The 19,715-nt window shown below is 33.7% G+C and overlaps 1 protein-coding gene across 1 annotated transcript in view; it reads right to left on the reverse strand.

The window, feature by feature from the left end:
* Nucleotides 1–19,715, reverse strand: part of LOC143922815 (uncharacterized) — a 189,940-nt gene that overhangs the window by 16,011 nt on the left and 154,214 nt on the right. The window contains exons 5-7 of the mRNA XM_077446146.1: nt 5,373–5,529; nt 3,449–3,534; nt 192–337 (exon numbers count right to left, since the gene is read on the reverse strand). Of these exons, the coding sequence (XP_077302272.1) occupies nt 192–337; nt 3,449–3,534; nt 5,373–5,529 (389 nt within the window). The remainder of the gene's footprint in view (nt 1–191; nt 338–3,448; nt 3,535–5,372; nt 5,530–19,715) is intronic.

Genomic DNA, 19,715 nt, shown 5'->3' on the forward strand with positions numbered 1-19,715 from the left:
AATAAAAGGCAAATTCTACGCACGGACAATGTTGCATTTCTTGATCTAAAATGCAATGCGAAACTGAAACGAAATGTAATTGGCCATCGCGGGTCGAGTAAGTCTCATACATATTCTCATCCTATTTGGATCCATATACACACATGTTTGTTTTATGAAAATTAAATCAATTTTAAACAGTGGAATCTTACCTTAGAGTCGTATTTCCCACAGCTGGAATATATATGAATGTGATGTTGTTAGCCCCGCGCTTGGGTTTGAAAAGTTTCTTACTCAGAAGCTTCGATAAATCGTAGTTCGGAGGTAGTCGCAAACGGAGATACTCATCATATGCTCCCTGAACATAAAACATAAATTATAGCTATCGTTTTATTACTCGTACATCTGTAGCGTTTCTCCGAAGATGCATTTTTGATTAAAAAAAAAAGAAAAAAAAACCAGCATCGTAAGCGGAAAATATACGTTTCGTTAGCAATTGAAGCGTACATACTTGAGCCTCCAAATATTCGTTATTTCAATATTGAAAAGTAAATAATAAAATATTCGAATATATTCGTAAGATTAAAAAAATCAAATATTATATATTTTGGACGATGAATAGAATTAAAAAAATAGAAGAAATTGTTGTAAAACTTAATTTTAATTTAAAAAATACGCTATGATCAAGCTATTATCCATATGCTAGACATTACATAAAATTCCATAGCTGTTAGAATTTAAGTAATGTCTAGAATTTTGACAGATACAAAATCTTTTTTCATTCTTTTGTAAAGAACTTTTTATATTCCGGCTTAGTGTTTCAGAATGCCGTTTACTGTCGTAAATAATAACACAAATATAAGAAGACAAATTTGTAATCAATTGCTTTCTTGCAATTTTTTTTTTTTTTTTTGATTCCTGGGTATCCAATCAAAACCGCTTGGTCAATAAGCGCCCCGAAATAATCGCGCCGACATTACCGCGCGGCGAAAAAACTGCGAGAGACATAACCGCGCGGTGAAATAGCCCCCGTCAACAAAACCACTCCAGCAAAAAGCGCTCGGCGACAAAACCGCGCCAGAATATATAAAAAAAATAAAATATCAATTTTAAAACAAAATATCTAGTCGAGATCGAAGTTAAGACTAAAGTCGAGACTGAAGTCGACATTGAAGTCAAGATCGAAGTCGAAATTGATATTTTATTTTTTTTCGTATATTCTGGGGTGGTTTTGTCGACGCACAGTTATATAAGTCACCGCGCGGTATTGTCGGGGCGCTTATTGATCGCGCGGAAAAGTCGGGGTACCACCTAAGCGCATGGTAGTAAATAAAATCTATTATCATTATTTTGTATAGAGCTGAAATTATAAAAGCCGACTTCGAGCGTGTCATAAATAATAATAAAAACAAGAAAATAAATTCACAAAAAAAAGTCTTTGGATTATGCCGCAGTACAAATCTAAACACACCGTTTTTCGATTTAAAATTTCAAAAATGTTAAATTATAAACATGAAATAATATTTTACGAATACTTGATAAAATATTCGAATAAGGATTACTGAAAATACTGACGAATATATTCGGTATTCGAATATTCGAATTGGAGGCTCCAGTACATACATACATACAAACGTTAGCAATTTTTTCAAATCCAAATTTTGGCAGTAATAATAATTCAATTGGCAAACATTATTATGTCGTTCTAAATATAGATAAGCACATTTTACTTTGGAACTCATTTAATTATTCCAGCGCAATTATTTTAGGAAGTACGAGCCATTAAAAGTGAAGTATCGGTTTTTTTGCCTACTTATGCATGTACGGACGTGTAAAACCATTAGAACTTTTTACATTAGTGAATGTAATGTTAAGAAATTAGTGTTGAACTTTTAAATGAATGGTATTTATTCAGAAAACAGAACCCCGTAAGGCTTAAAAGGATGCATTTTTGCATAATATGTAGAACGAAAAATTTTATAAAAAACTTGAAGCCATTTTATTTAGAAATAAAATTGCAAAATGTCACTTTTGAATGAAAATTGTTGAAAAAAAATTGTTATGTTTTCTTTTTTTTTCCTTCCCCCACCCTCACCATTTTTCCCTTTTTTATAAATAAGCTGTGCGCGATTGATCTCGTCTCGGTCCCCGACGGAATGGTCTTTCATATAATATTTCTCAGAGGGGGTGGTGGCCTTATGTTGAGATTTTTATGAGTTTGACCCAGTTTGACCCATAACAGTACTCGAACAGTATTCCGAATCGGAAAATCTATGAACGAGTTGTCAGGTAACCGATACAATACAATCAATATACATTTTATACAATCCGAATTCATACAAACAACCACAGTGACATCTGCGGAGAAATTTTTGCAGCATTTTATAATAAAATTGGCGAACTTCAAGACGCTGAATAACTTAAGATTAGCAAGAGAGATAGGAAAGAAGACAGTAACCGTTTCAATGAGAGTGATAAATATTGTCAAACTGTGGTAAGAAACCATCGAGCTAGAGTCACAAACCGAGATCTGGCCAGCAGCGGGACTCTAGTGGGACTGAAACCCGTGACCACTCGAAAGCATGATAAACTGATCACGAGTTCACGCCACTGGTTCGAGTCCCACTGGTTGCTGCTGGCTAGACTTTGGTCTGTGACTCCAGGTCGATCGTTTCCTATCAGAGTTTGCCAATTCAACTGATTTTTATTGAAACGGTTCTAACAAAATTTCTTGAAGTTTTCGAGTTGTTAGCATCTCAGATTTCGCTGATTCGTATAAAATGCTGCAAACTTTTCCATAAATTTCGAGTTTTTCAGCTCTCGAAATATGGCGATTTATATATAAAAAAATGCTGCGAGAATGTAAATTTATCAAATTTATCCATAGATGTATCTGTGATGCTTTTTTTTTTTAATTATTCTAAAAATTGTATATCGATGTTTGTAATTGGCTATGAGGGCCATATAGACTTTTTTTTTTCTTTGTATCGTGGCAACGACATGTTTATTAAATTTTTTTTCCTGCCGCCCCAAAATATTGTCAAAGCATTTCTATCAAAATATCGTCAGCAGCGAAGAAAATATCGACCCTAACAACCTAATCTTAAATTAATAGGGCCAACCCTAACTTAACCTAATGTCACTATTAAATAAGTAGGTGTTGGCTGCTAAGATACATTTTTTTAAAGTTTTATTTCATCAATATTTTCACAAAAAAAAAACATCCATCACCTATTTATTTAAGGGCCAGGTTAGGTTAGGTTAAGTTAGGGTTGGCCCTATTAATTTAATATTAGGTTGTTAGGTCTCACTGTCACACGCGATAACTTAGACAGAGTGAGACCGCATATTAAAGTAAAAATGTGAAGGTAGATCGCATACTAAAGCAGATATGTGAAGGTAGGTTACATCTTCCTCGCACTCGGGAACCGTTTCACATGAACTTCACATGAAAATTGACATGTATTACCTGGCTGAAGGTGTGTCGCAACTTGTTGTTTCTCCTTACGAAAGCCGATTTTCCTTTGGTGGGTCCTGGTACGTACTGGAGATTTTCTGTTGGGATCGCAACCAAATAATGTGATTAAGCATATGTACCTCGTTTGCGTATTCAAAAATAAAATAAAAATACACGCAGTATATGCACATATATTACAAAAATCATGTATAGTATATAATGTAATCGCATAAGAGAATCGCGCAAATATCCATTTGACAATTTTACATGCCATATTTTACATCCATATATGGCGGGACGCACGCATATCGCATCAAATCGCTTATGTATGTAAATGTTACATGTGTTTTCGAACATGAAAAACGTATGCTATGCACTTTAATCGTGACATTTGTGAACTTTATATGTGTGTACTTCGTTAATAATTCTGTAAAAGTTGGGCGTATTAATAATAATAGTAAAAAAAATAATAATGTTCCCGTATATTTAAATATACATAATATATGCTTCAAATATACCGTAAATATGTATGTACATAAATTTGTATGATTATATGTATGTAAACTTTTAGAAGGAAAATCATTTTTTGTCACGAAAGGTAGAATTTTTTAAAGGTATAATCTTCATATAATATTGATGATAAAAATTATGAGGATGGGCTATAATGATGGTTGAATGTAAAAGTTTGGAGGATGTTTATTTTGACATTCACTTTCAGGCATTATTTATTATGTATACGGTTTGGTTTAATACAAAAAAAATAATAATATCTTAATCTACGTATCTATATTGTATATCGAAAATGAATATTGATAAATACAGTCGCAAAGCCGCAAATGTACATATATATATATATATATATATATTTAAAAAAATATGGTTAGCGTTTTTATGATTATTGATAGTTTAACATAATGATGCATTTTATCAAAATCTTAAATATGTATATAGCAATTGAATGTCATTTTGTATTGTGTGATTTTGAAAAGCGATGAATGTATCTGAATGGGTGTCCAGTCAAAATCGCTCGATCAATAAATAGCCCGACATAACCGCGCAGACATTACCGCGCGGTGACAAAACTGCGAAATACATAGCCGCGCACCGACAAAACCGCCCCAGCAAAAAGCGTTCGGCGACAAAACCGCGCCAGAATTTACGAATAAAATAAAATATCAATTTTGACTTCGATTTCGTTGAGAGCGGGAAATCACTAATGGTCGAGATCGAAGTCGAAATTGATATTTATTTTTTTTCATATATTCTGGCGCAGTTTTGTCGGCGCGCGGCTATGTCGCTGCACAGTTATGCCTTCTCGCGGTTTTGACTCTCGGGGTTTTGTCGCCGCGCAAATATGTCGGCGCGGTTATGTCAGGGAGCTCATTGACCGAGTGGAAAAGTCCATTAGAATGTGCTGAACAAATCCGTAGTTGTTTTGTATGGAATCAGAAGATTTATATAATGTATCAATGTCATTTGGTCAATATAATTTTATTCTTTTTGGTTAAAGTGAAAATACCATACCAAAACCTTGACCATTAAATTCAAATAATAAACGTACAAATGGTGACCGGTTCGGTGATTATTCCGCAAAAAGTGATTTCGCGCAAGTCACCAAAAATCTCGATCACGGAACATCTCCAATAACTCACCCAATAACTCCATCAATCGGAAACTTGTCAGATGTTCCGTGATCGATATTTTAGTGACTTGCGCGAGATCGCTTTTTGCGGAATAGTCCGTTTACCATGGTGACCATCTGATATTAAAAAGAAATATGGACTTGTAAGATGACATTCCATTGATATTAATACTGACCGAATTAATTGTAATATTGATTCGATCCCCGTTTAATCTGATTAAATGTGTGCACATATGATGATTGGGAAGAGGCGTCCGCACGCGTGTTAACACGTGTGGACGATGCATATCTCACCTTTAAATTTGATGGATGAGACATCAGGCATGGATGTTGATCGAACGAGGTTCGACGGCTGTCCCAGAAACATCATGGAATTTTCCATGGTGGTTTCGCCATACCGGCTGCTCTTCGTTATCAGGCCATCCAGGTTGTTGAGACTTCGAGAGCGGAGCTGAAAATTTCAAAAGGATCTTAGTCAATGATATCTCTATACTACGCGCAACCTTTACACGAAGTTAAAAATGCCACCCCCTCTAAATATATGACAAGAAATAAAATTAAAATTATAATATAATATTATCTTTTTTATACCACTATACATCAACTGACGACTGTCGATTATACCCACGGAAAGTTCCCAAGCTTAGTAAAGGGCGTGTGAAATCGTTTTGCAATTGCGCGATTTTTTTCTAAATTAAAAAAAAACAATTGTACGCAAGACAAGCTGATTAATTTATCCGCTATGCAAATCGACAGTTTTTAATTTGTTATATCATCTCATTGTACTCCAATTTAGACCAAGCACCACAAAATGTTCTTATGATAGATAAAGCAACAATAGAAGACGGCGAACACATTTTTAAATGATTCAATTGTATGTTTGTTTTACCCTAACAACGTAGGTTGCGAACTGATTTGAAATTATTTGCCATGCAATACCACTCATTCCCGTTTTTGTTCAATTTTTTTTTGAATTGGTGAAAATATATTTTCACTGTAACATACATACATATATAGATTTTTTAATGCCTAGCAATCCGGTTGGTTTTTTTATTTCACGTGTATTTTATGTACAAATATATAAAAAATATGTTTGATTAGTTTTCCGCTAAAAAATGAGAAGTTTTTAATAATTCGATTCTGGATATATTTATTTAAAAAAAATATTTTATCTAATATTTTTTATTTTATTTATTTAAAAAAAATATTTTATCTAATATTTTTTATTTTATTTATTTAAAAAAAATATTTTTACCACGGTGGCATTTGGGATTGAGCCAAAGCGACACACATGGTCAACTTTGTAAATATGTACTATATATAAATTTATAATATTATAAATTTTAAATTAAATTCAAATAATGGCCAATTTGTTAGTACCATCATTTTAACAATGAAATCAGATAAATTGGCAAATTCTGATACAATTTCGTATTTTTATATTTGTTTTATATTTTATATTTGTTTTTTAATTAATATATAATAATAATACAATATAATAATAATTCATTTTCTTTTTACGTAGCCATAGTGGCGATTTGGAGTTGATCTGTAATGTCACTATGGCAAATTTGTAAATAAATAAATAAATAAAAATATCCAAGGTCTGGCCAGCAACACTGGATCAGGGCTCGAACCCGTGTTCCCTCAGTTGTACGCATTATACTCTAGCCACTAAGCTATACTGTCGGTTGATGAAATAGGAAATGAAAAAAAAAATAGTCTGTAGTTTGTACATAGATACAAAGCAATACTTAATTATGTATTAAACGTATCTATAAACGTATAATACATACTTATGTTCCCTTTCGTGTGCGATATTAATTATTTAAAGAGACACACATCATTCTTGAATAGGAACTCACATGAGAAAATAAATTATTAAATAAAAGATCCATTTTCAATGAGTTAGGCTAGGCGTATTTCTATAATTTCTATCGACGTCTATTCAATAATACATTTTCGGAATTAGGCTAAATTGATATAACAATACAGATTTTCCCGTTTTCATATTCTATCGAAGCATATTACCAATTTATTAAAATAACGATCATTTTTTATTTTGGCAATACAATATATAAAAAAATATAAATGTAATTTTAATTTCAAATCGTCCATTGAAATATTAAAGGGCAAAAGACCAGCAAAATATAAAAGCTATTACAATTTAATTACAATTTAAGTCAATTGTCAAAGGTTAAAATTTTGAATTAAAAAACTTATTTACGGACGGTCAGTTTAATATATATTTATAGCTTGGATGTTATGTCACAAAATTTAATAGGTTTTTGAGCTCTTTTTCCAATTATGCTGTACATTAACATTAGAATCATGTAATACTATGATTACTAACCAAATTAAATTAAAATTGTTTAATAGAAAGCGATCAGTAGATCAGTAGCTATTAAAATATATATAAGATGTATTGTGAACATAATGTCGTAATAATAAAAAGCATTTAATAATCAAAATGTATCGTCACCAATGTGAGAATTGAAATACGAAATTTAATACAAATAGATTTTTACACATAAAATACTACGAAAAATTATATTCTGAATTTGATGTCACCCCCCAGAGAATGGAGACTGCTCCCGCACGCCCCACGCGACGCCACTGGTACATATTATACCCAAATTAATATGTAATTACATTACACGCTAATTAGCAAATATTGCTAAAGCTTAAATTATAATACGTACGAATATGTAAATTATAATATGTATGTAAAAATCTGTCACATTGAATGGATGCAACAATGTCGGCGCTAATTAAAGTTGCCAGTGGCGTATAAAAAAGGATTAATTGTGTTCCTAATTGAGATGAAATTATCGTTTTAATTAATATGATTTATTTACATTTTGGTGAAATAAATGGGTGAGTGGGTAGCTGTTATTTGTGGAACGGAATGAACGAATGCTACAGCAATAGATTCTGGCACGCGAGAATAAACTTTTATTGGCATTCCCCACCCTTTCAATATATAAATCAATATTTTTTTGGAATTAGTGCCGTTATTAGTTTATAAAGGTAGACGCACACCGCACCGTGTCCACTCGGATATTTTATTTCATGTGGATAAATTGCTTATAGAATATCAATTTTGATTGATATGCCAGAAACAAACTAATACACATTTCCTTACTTATATAACTATTCGCAAAAATAATAATAAATAAGAAGAAATAAAGTGAGGTAAGAAATAAAGATGCATTTGGACGAATGAATGCCGTTTTTAAATCAATGTTTGAAGAAATAATTATGAATATTATTCTAAAAAAAGTATTTTAAAAACATATGTACCTCTTCTATAATTTATATAAAAAATTATTATTTTGAATAAAAATACCAATAATTTTATTTTACTACCGCCATCTATGTTTATAACTAAATACTGGATGGACGTATTCAAATTTCAAACGCGTCTTACACGATATTTTTGCACCATCGTAATGGCGGAGGATCCATTTACTTATATTGATGACCAAAATGAGCAATATGGCAAAGTATGAAAACGATCGGATAAGAGGCAGATTTTTTCTGAATTGTAATCGTAAGTGAAACGTAAAGGAGGTATGTAAAAAAACCTTCGCTCAATTTGTTTTGCCAGTGATGACGTATGGATGTTAAACTTGGACATTGAACGCCGATATTCTACACAGAAACCAATGCACTCAAAGAGGTATGGAACGCTGTATGTTTGGCATAACGAGGAAAGATGGGCAGCGGTAAACGTGTTGTGAGAAGTATGACAAAGGCAGTGGATATTGTGAATAGAGTGAATAAATTGAAATAGCAATGGACAGGCTACGTGGTTAGAAGAATGGACGAAAGGTGGATAAAATAAGTGCTAGAATGGTACCAGAGAGAATGCAAAAGGGTTAAAAGAAGATTGCAGGGAAGATGAGCAGACGAAATTAGAATAATGTGTGACAGAGACAGAAACAGACACGAGTGGAAGTGTGTTGGAAAGACCTACATCCATCAGTGGATGGTGAATGGCTGTAGATGATGATGATGATTGGTCAATGAAAATCATATCATTCATATAATTGATGAATGTGTTCTACAGTTTCCGATAAATAAATATACACATGTACATTATATATATTGCAATTCTTTCATAGAACGAAAGCATTGCTGTAAACGTATTCAAAAAAACATAACAAAGTGTTAAAAAGCAAGATGTCAAGATAGGAAAATATATCGCTTTGTATTTGCTTTTTTCCCCCTTTTTTTTTTTGCTTTCAGTTATTCTCGAGAACAAAAAAAAAGCAGAGATGGCTTTTCTTGTTGCGAAATTTTTTCACAGAAACTTTTCGGTCCTTTTCGAGTTTTACACCCTTTTAAGTCGATGTCGGCACATTTTAACCTTTCTTTCCGCTGTGACACTTCAACTTCACTACGAATAATCTGATTTAATTTTTTTACACACCAAATGTTAATCAAAAGTAGACGAAGATACCGTGAATATAATAGTATAATATCAACATTGAAAGCTCAATCAGCCACTTTCTTTATACACCGCATTCGCAGGGCTCGAACCCAGTAATCTCTTGGTGCTAAACATAAACGCAACCACCGAGCCATACTGCTGGCATATATAACCAGCAGCGTGGACTAGTGGCTAGTATATTATGCGGAGTGGTCACGATTCGATTCCCACTGGTGGCTGTTGGCCAGACCTTGGTTTGTGACTCCAGGTCGATCGTTTCCTTTCAGAGTTTGCCAATTTTTCTGATTTTCATTGAAACGGTTCCTGTAAATTGGCATCTCTTCTCCAATCTTGCAAATCTCAAGCTATTCAACGTCTCGAGGTTCACCAATTTATATGATAAAAATGCTGCGAAAATTTCTCCCTAGATGTCACTGTGAATGATGTTTCTATGAATTCGCATTGTATAAAATGCCTGTATTAATTGTATTGTATCTGTATCAGTAAAGGCGAGTGGGTGCTATTTTAGTATGCGGTCTACCTTAGCATGCGATCTACCTTATTTTTTTATTTGTACCTGTCTATTATAATTTTTTTGTTTGTTCCTGTCGCCGAATAATGTGTTGAGCATTACTATTAAAATATCGTCAGCAGCGAAGAAAATACCTACCTAACAAGCTAATTTTAAATGAATAGGGCCCTAATTTAACCTAACCTAACCTAACCTTGAATAAATAGGTGTTGGCCACTAAGATATGTTTTATTTTAAGTTTTACTTCATCAATATTTTCACAAAAAAAACATAACTTTACAGCCAACACCTATTTATTTAAGGGTCAGGTTAAGTTAGGTTAAGTTAGGCTTGGCCCTATTCATTTAAGATTAGATTTTTAGGGTCGGTATTATTCAGTCTCACTGTCACTCGCGAGAACTGAGACAGTGAGACCGCTTATTAAAGTAGAAACGTGAAGGTAGATCGCATACTAAAGTTACACCGGCGATTGAAATAAAAATATGTATTTTTGTTTGGTTATACGACTTAAAAAAAACATATCTAAATGAATGTCATTAAATGTCGAAATTTGTAGATCCTGCCATTGAAATAGTTTTAAGGACACCACATTCAGCCATTATATTCCCAAAGTTTGTGACATTGCAGATAAACGACTTCGGTTGTGCGAATGTACATACATAATTATGTATACAGCGAATTGTGTAAATGTACATACATACATATGTATATACACTTCATGCACATCAAATTACACAAACCAACAATGTGGTTCAGAATTTTTGTTAGAAAAAATTCAAAACAACGTATTTTTCACTTCCAGAACACCTCTCTGGCATGTTCGAATACATATATGTATATATGTACATACGTATGTATTGTTTAATATTATATAATATGTAGGCAAGTTTCCCGCATAAATTCCACATTTCAATACCGAAAAGTTTGTATCTGATATCTACATAATAAATGAACATAGCAAAGGTGAGCTGTATTCGACCTACCGGCGAAATTCGCCATGACTAAAACACATTGGAACTTTCAACCTGCTGTTACATCTGTTTTTAACCCTTTGCAATCTCAATCAAATTATTAAAGAACATATTAATGCCAAATTAATCGGGCTAAATACAAGACGCCCATACACGTCAAACATATGAGAAAAACTTTCATATCGAAAAAGTCACCTATTAATCGTTTGTATTATCATTTCCTCATTTAGTTGTTTCTTTGTGTGTTTCAATTGGGCAAAATCACTTATTTCAGTGAGTCGTTCACTTTTTCCAACATTATGGCCTGTCCACATAAGAAACACAACGCGCTCGTAAAAACGCAAGGCGCTCACAGTCACGCAAAGCTTTCGCAGACACGCAAGACGTGCATGGACATATAAAGCGCTCACTGACAAACATGGAGTTTCAAGATGCTCACAGACAAACACGAAACGTGGACGCGATAAAAAAAAAACAAAATAATCTTGCAAGTGCAACGTTCGTTAATACATACATCTCCTTTTAATCATTGCAATAGTAGTGAATTTATTTTTATTGTTGTAACGTATGCCGCCGGTTAAGTGCAATCGGATTATCATCCCAGAGACTGTGCGACCGTTATAATTGGTTGCGAGGATTATCTCCAAACTAAGTGCAAGTCGGCTAAACAATAGATGGACTTAGCGGTCGAAAGCGGTACCCAGCCACTTCCCAATAGAATTCTTAGAACTGACAACGCGAAAGCGTGGGACTGCATATCTGGTACGTGATCATAACAATAGGTAAAAAAACGTGTCGAGGAAGATGCCCTGAGCGACCTGTTCTTTATAAGGAGGTACTTAGACCATATCAAGGCATTCTAGACGGAGAACTAGCTGTGTGTGTATCTCCTTAATCACCAATAAATGCTGTGAAGCGACTTTGGCCTTTTACTTGGATCCTCCACCCACCCCTACGCAACATTATTACAAGGCTCTTCTATATTTCACTTCACTGATTCGTCTGATAACATATTATATTATCTATCCTACATTTTTCTTATCGTTTTTATACTTTGCCATTTTGCGCGGTTTGGTCAGCGATATATATTCAAATCCATTCCGCCTCTACGATGGTAAAAAGGTATCGTAATGGACACGTTTAAAAATGCAAACATTTTGGAAATCTTGATGTTTAGTGGTCAGTAACCTTATATGTTTGACTTTTCGCTACCCTCTCGTTTTGTCACATTTTAATTGTTTAAACGCCAATAACTTTTTCTTTTTTACCAAATGCTTCAGGCTCAACTGTCATTCTGAACTGTCAACTGTCACCCTGTACGAATCGGTTGATCTTTTTGTTTTGTTTTCAACTCGTTGACTGGTGGTTTTGGTTAAGTTTTTGATTATTAGTTTTACACTAGTGTTGTGTCCGTTGAAATTTCAACGGGTGGTTTCGGAAACAAAGTGATACATGATTTGAAATAAAATTATAATACTAATATTAATAATTAATCGGAATTGGAACTGAACTTTGTGAGGTGATCTTTAACCACTTCATCACCATAAGTGCACCAGTGCGCGCTCTTTTGTATTTAAGACTATGACTCAAAATTAATTTTGGTTTTTTCACAGTGATATCTAAAAATATCCTGCGATACTAATGAAATTGAAACAAGTCAATATATTTGTGATATATTCAAGAGGTAGTTAGTATCAAGGGTTGGCACTAAACACATATAATAAAATAATCGAATCGGTTTCTACAAACGCGTGGTGATTATAGATAAAGTACATATATAAACGTCTATACTTTATCTATATTTGATCACGTTTTCATGGATAAAATAACAGAGTGAAACTAGTAAAAGGCTTGTCAAAAGTGTTCGCGTGTCTATGTATTTTGAAGGTAATTCGAATCCTGTTAATCTTTATTACATTTCGTGTATTTCGGGTCGATTAAATAATTATTTTTAATGTCGTTGGATATCGAGGGGCGTTAATGGGATATCGAAGCGTTTTTATAAGCGTGCTGATAATAATGGATACCGGCGAGACATTAGTGATGTCTGCAAGTACAGGTGCACTCTGACTGACTCGGATTGTGGCCTTCTCTATGCGAATAAATGCACACCCGGTCGATCCCCCGCAATGTGTGAGTTTTACTTCAAATTCGTATGTAGTTAATCCTTTGAGTGCTGACAATTTCACCAACATTTCCAAATAGAACTATTTAGAAAGCAGGTTTAAAATTGCAGCTAATCCAAACAAACCCTAGATAACTACCGTCGAGGATTTCGAGTTTTGTAGAGGTGTGTTTAGACTCTCTAATATATCTTGCAACAATATAAAATAAACAAAAGAAGTCTATTGATGAATGTATTTTTCCAAAACAAGTTCCCTGTTGTTAAAATTTAATGCTCACAATCTAAATGCCAAGCCACGATCTAAAATAATCAGCAGTTAGGGATTTCCATCGAGAAATTCTGCTATGGTTATAAATTCAGAAATTTCAGTGTAAACCAGTCTTTATAAACATTGACACGGATTACACCACCTAGGTTTAATGCATTTTTTTTTCAATGCTACCTGTGTAAAGGCTTAGCGGGTAGTATTCTTGTTTATTTTTGCACATACTCAAAATTGGCGTATTTCGAGCTCGTGGGCAAAACGCCGATCGGCGTTGGTCAGCATTCAAAGGGTTAATTGATACGAAGAAGGGAGTGAAGACCCGCGGCAACCTCAAGAGTGCAAAGGGTTGATTCGAGACGAACGATTCGGGATTCGAGCGAGCACCTCTGTCACGACACGACAGTGCCCTCATGTGACATACATACATATATATAAATAAATTATGGTGATATTGGAGAAGGTTTTGCCACAGGGCCGGCCCTGCCCTTCCGTTAGGGGCTCGCATGCAAATAGCGCGTTCGCAAAATCGCGGATAACAAAGGGGTCGGTCACTCCCGCACCCGACGGGGGTGGCAGGGGGAGTATGCCAAATTGATCGGAGGGGGGCATCGCTCCTGACATTTAGTTTACAGGCCATAAAACTTGATAATGGAGGCACTACGGCGAACCCTTTTTCTTTGGGTCCCCCCCCCTCGCAACCCCTCTCCCCCTCTTCGTCGCTGATTTTTTCCCCCTATCATCAACTCGTAGAATTTTGACGTTAATTCGGTGGGAGTTGTTTGAGGAAAATGGATCTCGTTACTTTCCGCTTACGCGGGCTGGTTTATGCGAAGAGCGAAAAAATGGAAAGTGACACGCACACTGGCGAAAATCTGCCGTCGTTTAAATTTATTTCCCTCCGCGAGATGAGAACTAGGGATGGAAGGGAGGCTGGCGTATCAATATTAACGGCTGTGTATTGAAGGGCATGATTTTCCATTCAACATCCCCACCACCTACATACATATTCTATCAGATATAACGATATATGTATGTATGTCTGTATGTAAATATATAACGATTGTTCACCAGTTGAATGATCGCGGGTTTGAATCCTGACTGAAATCGGACAATTTACTCAATTTTTTTGATGTTTTCGATTAAATCCTTCACTGCAGGCAAGATCTGGATGATTCATAGATAATAATTCAAAGATATTAAATTCTGAACTCGGCACACGAATTTTTTTTCAAATATATTTATATTTAACTAGCTGAACCCGGCATGCGTTGCAATGATACAATAACGCATGCAACTCCCGTTCCTGTTCTCGATTCCGTTCCCATTTGTCGGAAAAACGCAGGCAGCGAACGCATTTGAAATTATTCAATTATTTGTTTATTTTACCCTAACAACGCATGTTGTGACGCGAAATATTTGAAATCATTGCGTTGCAATGCCACTCATTCCCGTTCCTGTTTAAGCTTCCCGGACATGCATACAATAAATGCTGAAAGTTCCATCGTACAATAACGCATGCAATCCCCTTTCCCGTTCCCGTTTCTCGATGCGTTTCGATAAGTGAATGTTTCAGTTTCAAATTAATAGTTAATAATCAAATTAAATTATAGTAAAGTATAGGAACGCATACGTGACAGACAGACAAACATTGATTTATATACATATATACATATGTAGGATTGTTATGAGTGGTACGTAATGTATTTGTACGTTGGCATGCGTGCGCGCAAGTTGGTAACCAACACATTAGTTATTTTGTTAGTTATTATCATTAATTAGTACTATTAGTATTGAAATTTTATTTTAAATCATGTAAACTAAAAACCGAAACTACCAGTCAACGGGTTGACAGCAAAACAAAAAGATCGACCGATTCGTACAGCGAGATGTCAGTCACAAGCTCAAACGTCAGAATGACAGTTGAGCCTGAAGCATTTGGCCATAACAAGCATATAGAATTGTCACTATTATAATGCAAACATTTTAACATTCATTATATAACCTATGAGAGAATTAAAAAAAAAAAAAATATATATATATATATATATATATATATATATATATATATATATAGTATGAGAGAATTCAAAGTTTCAAAACGATCGGATGAATGTCGGATATAATATAATATGTTATCAGACCAATGAGCGAAGTGAAATATAGAAGAGTCGTACAGCGAGATGTCAGTCACAAGCTCAAATGTCAGAATGACAGCATTTGGCCATAACAAGTAGTCTCTTGAACATATCACAAACTAAGGAAAAATATTGACTTCTTTCAATTTCATTAGTATCACAGCATATTTTTAGATGTCATTGTGAAGAGACTAAAATTAATTTCAAGTTTCAATAGCCTTAAATACGAAGGACCGCGCACCGGTGCGCTTATGGCGATGAAGTTTTTAATTATTATGAATCCGACTTTTCATTCAGGAATCAACTATCCACTGTATTTAAATATACGAGTATATCAACATGTGTATCATATTACGTCATTTAAGCTGCGCGGAAATTGGCAGATAAAAGACGACAAATAAGGGTGAGAGTGTGTTTTCTGGAATCGAAAAAGTTTGGGCAGCAGTGGTTAATGTGATCGGCGCTACTTGAGAGCCCTATGCCGACGAACCCAATTTCATTATACGACAATCGGTGGTTTTAAATGCGTTTACACGGTCACAGTGCATTCGTTCGGGTTTTATCGGTTTTTCGGAACCGTGTCGAGATTTAACGGTCGCGGCTCGAACTACATACATATATGTAACTCAGTTTCGAGAACTTTCCAAACGAAAATTAAGTGGTTCATTGATTTTTTCCCCATAGCTAATTTTAGTTGGTTATCGGGCCCTATCACTGCATTGCAACTGGCCCAGTTGCCAAAGCTACGCTCGTAAGCTACACCAGAACTTTTCATAGTAGGGCCCACGAAAACTTCGGAATTTGCATTGAATTAGTCTGTAATACTAGCTAAAGACTCAGTGGCGTAACTCTCATGTGGCGGGGGTGAGCAATGCTTACGGGTAGGGATCCCAAATATGCGTCGACTTCAACTATTCGAATATCGAATAGTAAATCAAGAGCTATTCGAATATTCGAATATATTTAATAATTAAAAAAAATCAGCTGATAACTAAAAATAATTGTATGTGATGTATGTATGTAAGCTTATTGTAAAAAACTAAATGTATGTAAGCTTATTGTAAATCATATTAACAATTAGATACAACATAACTTATTATTGAATACTTATCTCGCAGATAAAACCCAGTGAAGAGATATACTTTTAGCCGTGAAATGTCAAATCTGACATATTTGGCCAAAAATCAATATATATCGTGTATTACCCTACAAGAAGCTACACGCCAAATTTGAAACTTATATATACATATGAGAGTTAAAGCTATAAATATTTATATATTAGAGATAACGAGAACCAATAGAGCAAATTTCATAAAATATAGAGTGAATTATAGGCATTTAAACAATTAAAATCTTATATCGCCATATCAAGGCGAACAGGTTGGAAGATACGGGACGAACGCTTATTAAACGTCAGGAAGATTTACTTTCCGCGTGCTTAAAACGCGTTATATACGATATTTTATCTCCAACGTAATGGCAGACGATACATTAACGTGTATTGATGACCAAAATGAGCAATATGTCAAAGTATGAAAACGATCGGATAAGAGATAAAAATGACCACTGACACGAAAGCCATGTGAAACGTAAAGGAGGTATGTAAAAAAAGGTAATTACATATGTACCAAGCATAAATTTGAATGAATAGTCTTATCATAGTTGCCATTGAATTTCACCTCGTTTTTACAGCCAATGATAATTTCAATTTTTTATTTTCTTTTTTCATTATGATTTCTTGTAAAAATGTATATTTCGCCGGTTCGACTACTTAAATATTCGTAGAGATTATTATCGATCGAAAAGTGATTTTCTTCAAACATTTCCGTATTTAATGAATAAAAATCCGTTTCTTCACATGTAGACATTTCATCTTCTTCGTTATCTTCATTTTTATCACAATTATCCCCATTATATATTTAATTTTCTTCATAATCGTCGGCTTCTTCATAATGACTCTTTTCATGTTGATTTTGTGTATTTAGTTTATAAAAAAATATATACACGAATAATATTCGAATATTTGATGAAATATTCGAATTACGAATGGCTGAAAAATCAGACGAATGATTCGAATACTCGAATATTCGAATATTCGATTGGCATCCCTATTTACGGAGATAGGGGGTCATAAATCGAAAAAATAACTGTTCAAATTAAGACACGTTTTGCGGGAATGCAGTGAGCGAAAAACTATTTTGGTTTTCTTGAATTTAGAAAAATGATTAAAATGCCGGAAACAGGTATTCCAGACAGGTATTCCGGTAACTGTCTGGCATAGTGAAGACATTCAATAAATTAAATTCAATATGCAAAACTTGTACATTTTTTAAACGCTCATATCTCTGTAAAGAGAATAAGCCAACAAAAATATCGTTATTTCGAATTCAAATCGTAAGTAAACTTAGGTCATTTTTTGTTGTTTATTGTGATTACTGGTCACAAAGTCACTAAAATCTCTATAACGGAACATCTGGTAGCCGAAAAGTCCATCATACTAACGAGAACTTGAGTGCCAAATATTGCGTATTCGCGATTTTAATGGCAAAATTGTCTTTGTGTAGTAATAATCCAATTACCTTAACATTCGACGGGTCTAAAAGCCTTTTAATAATTAAGTCATTGATTATGGTAAATAGTCATAATAAAAGTGACAAATAAAGGGAAGGTAGCCAATTTGTGAGGAACCGTTTTAAACACGGTTAAAAAAATTTAATAATATACGAAATATATATTATACTACACGTACATATATATAAATATATATGTATATATACGGAATATTTTTAACTATGTACATAACGGAAAAATATAGTTAAAAATATTATTTCAATAACGGTCATTCACTTACCCTACATTTATTTAAGTTATAGAAGATATATTCTCAAATTGATTCAGTTTCGGAATGCGATTTGTTATACTATACATGAATAAGGGTAGTCGGAAAGCGTCGCGATATTTTAAGGGCTGTGCGAAAAACGTGGGAAAATGTGCTCAATAAATTGTGAAAACCTCGTGAAAGGTGTTGCGTAAATTCTAGCGGTGGGATAGAAGCAGAGTTGACAACTCCTTGGGCCATAAAAGAAAGAAAACTATCCTGAATTCCAGGGAAAGCAATTTTTATATTCCGGGACACATCGTTCAAATTTGTGTTTTAGGCGGGTAAGACCGAACGTCTTTCGAAAAAATTGACTTTAAATTGAATTTCTAAGGTAAATGTTGTATGAGCTAAAACCGAAAATAGCCCAGCGTGGAGATATCTAACCCTTTTAGCCCGAAGCCGAAATTTTGAGCCTAAATATTTATTCATTTATTTATTTCGCATGCAAATTTTCGCTTTTCTTGTTTTGTTTTATGTTTTTTTAATGCGCGCCAATGACGTCACACAGAAATATCAGAGCAGGGCATTGAAATAAAGGACGTATGGTCAGCCTAGCTATGAGTAGGGATTGTAATTTTCCGTTAAATTTGAAAACCGTTAAACGGTATACCAGTATACCATTTGCTCTTTAATGTTGCAACTCGGAATTATACACTTCTATTGAGCTTGGCTCAAAAGATTTAAAAATTTGGAACATAGATTGCATCAATTTTTATAAACTGATAAACAGTAAATGATTTCTGCTACTACCAGTATACATCGGTATTTACCGATAAATGAAAAAAAAGATCCTTTTCGTGGATTAGATAACTGTATGTGGTTGCTTTTCGTAATAAACGTTAACCTAGATTGAATCGTAAGTAATTAAAATAAATACATAATCTCAGGGAATAATATATAATTATAATTATAATTAGATTAAGCTTAAATTATAATTATAAATAATAATTACAAATTATAATTATAAATTATAATTACAAATTATAATTATAAATTATAATTACAAATTGTAATTATAAATTATAATTACAAATTATAATTATAAACTATAATACAAATTATAATAATTTACTTTGATTCATTTATGTCATTATTCCACTGAGATTAATAATTATAATTAGATTTATAATTAATATTGAAAATATACTAATTCCAAACAAAATTATCCACAATACGCCATTGGAATCGATTTTTCATGTAATATTATGCAATAATATGCCTGTATGTGCACTTAATTTGCGATAAATTTACCGGTATTTACCGATGGCAAAATTTTGTCGATTGACCAGTAAG

The sequence above is a fragment of the Arctopsyche grandis genome, chromosome 2, assembly GCF_051622035.1.
Source record: "Arctopsyche grandis isolate Sample6627 chromosome 2, ASM5162203v2, whole genome shotgun sequence".
Taxonomy (NCBI): domain Eukaryota; kingdom Metazoa; phylum Arthropoda; class Insecta; order Trichoptera; family Hydropsychidae; genus Arctopsyche; species Arctopsyche grandis.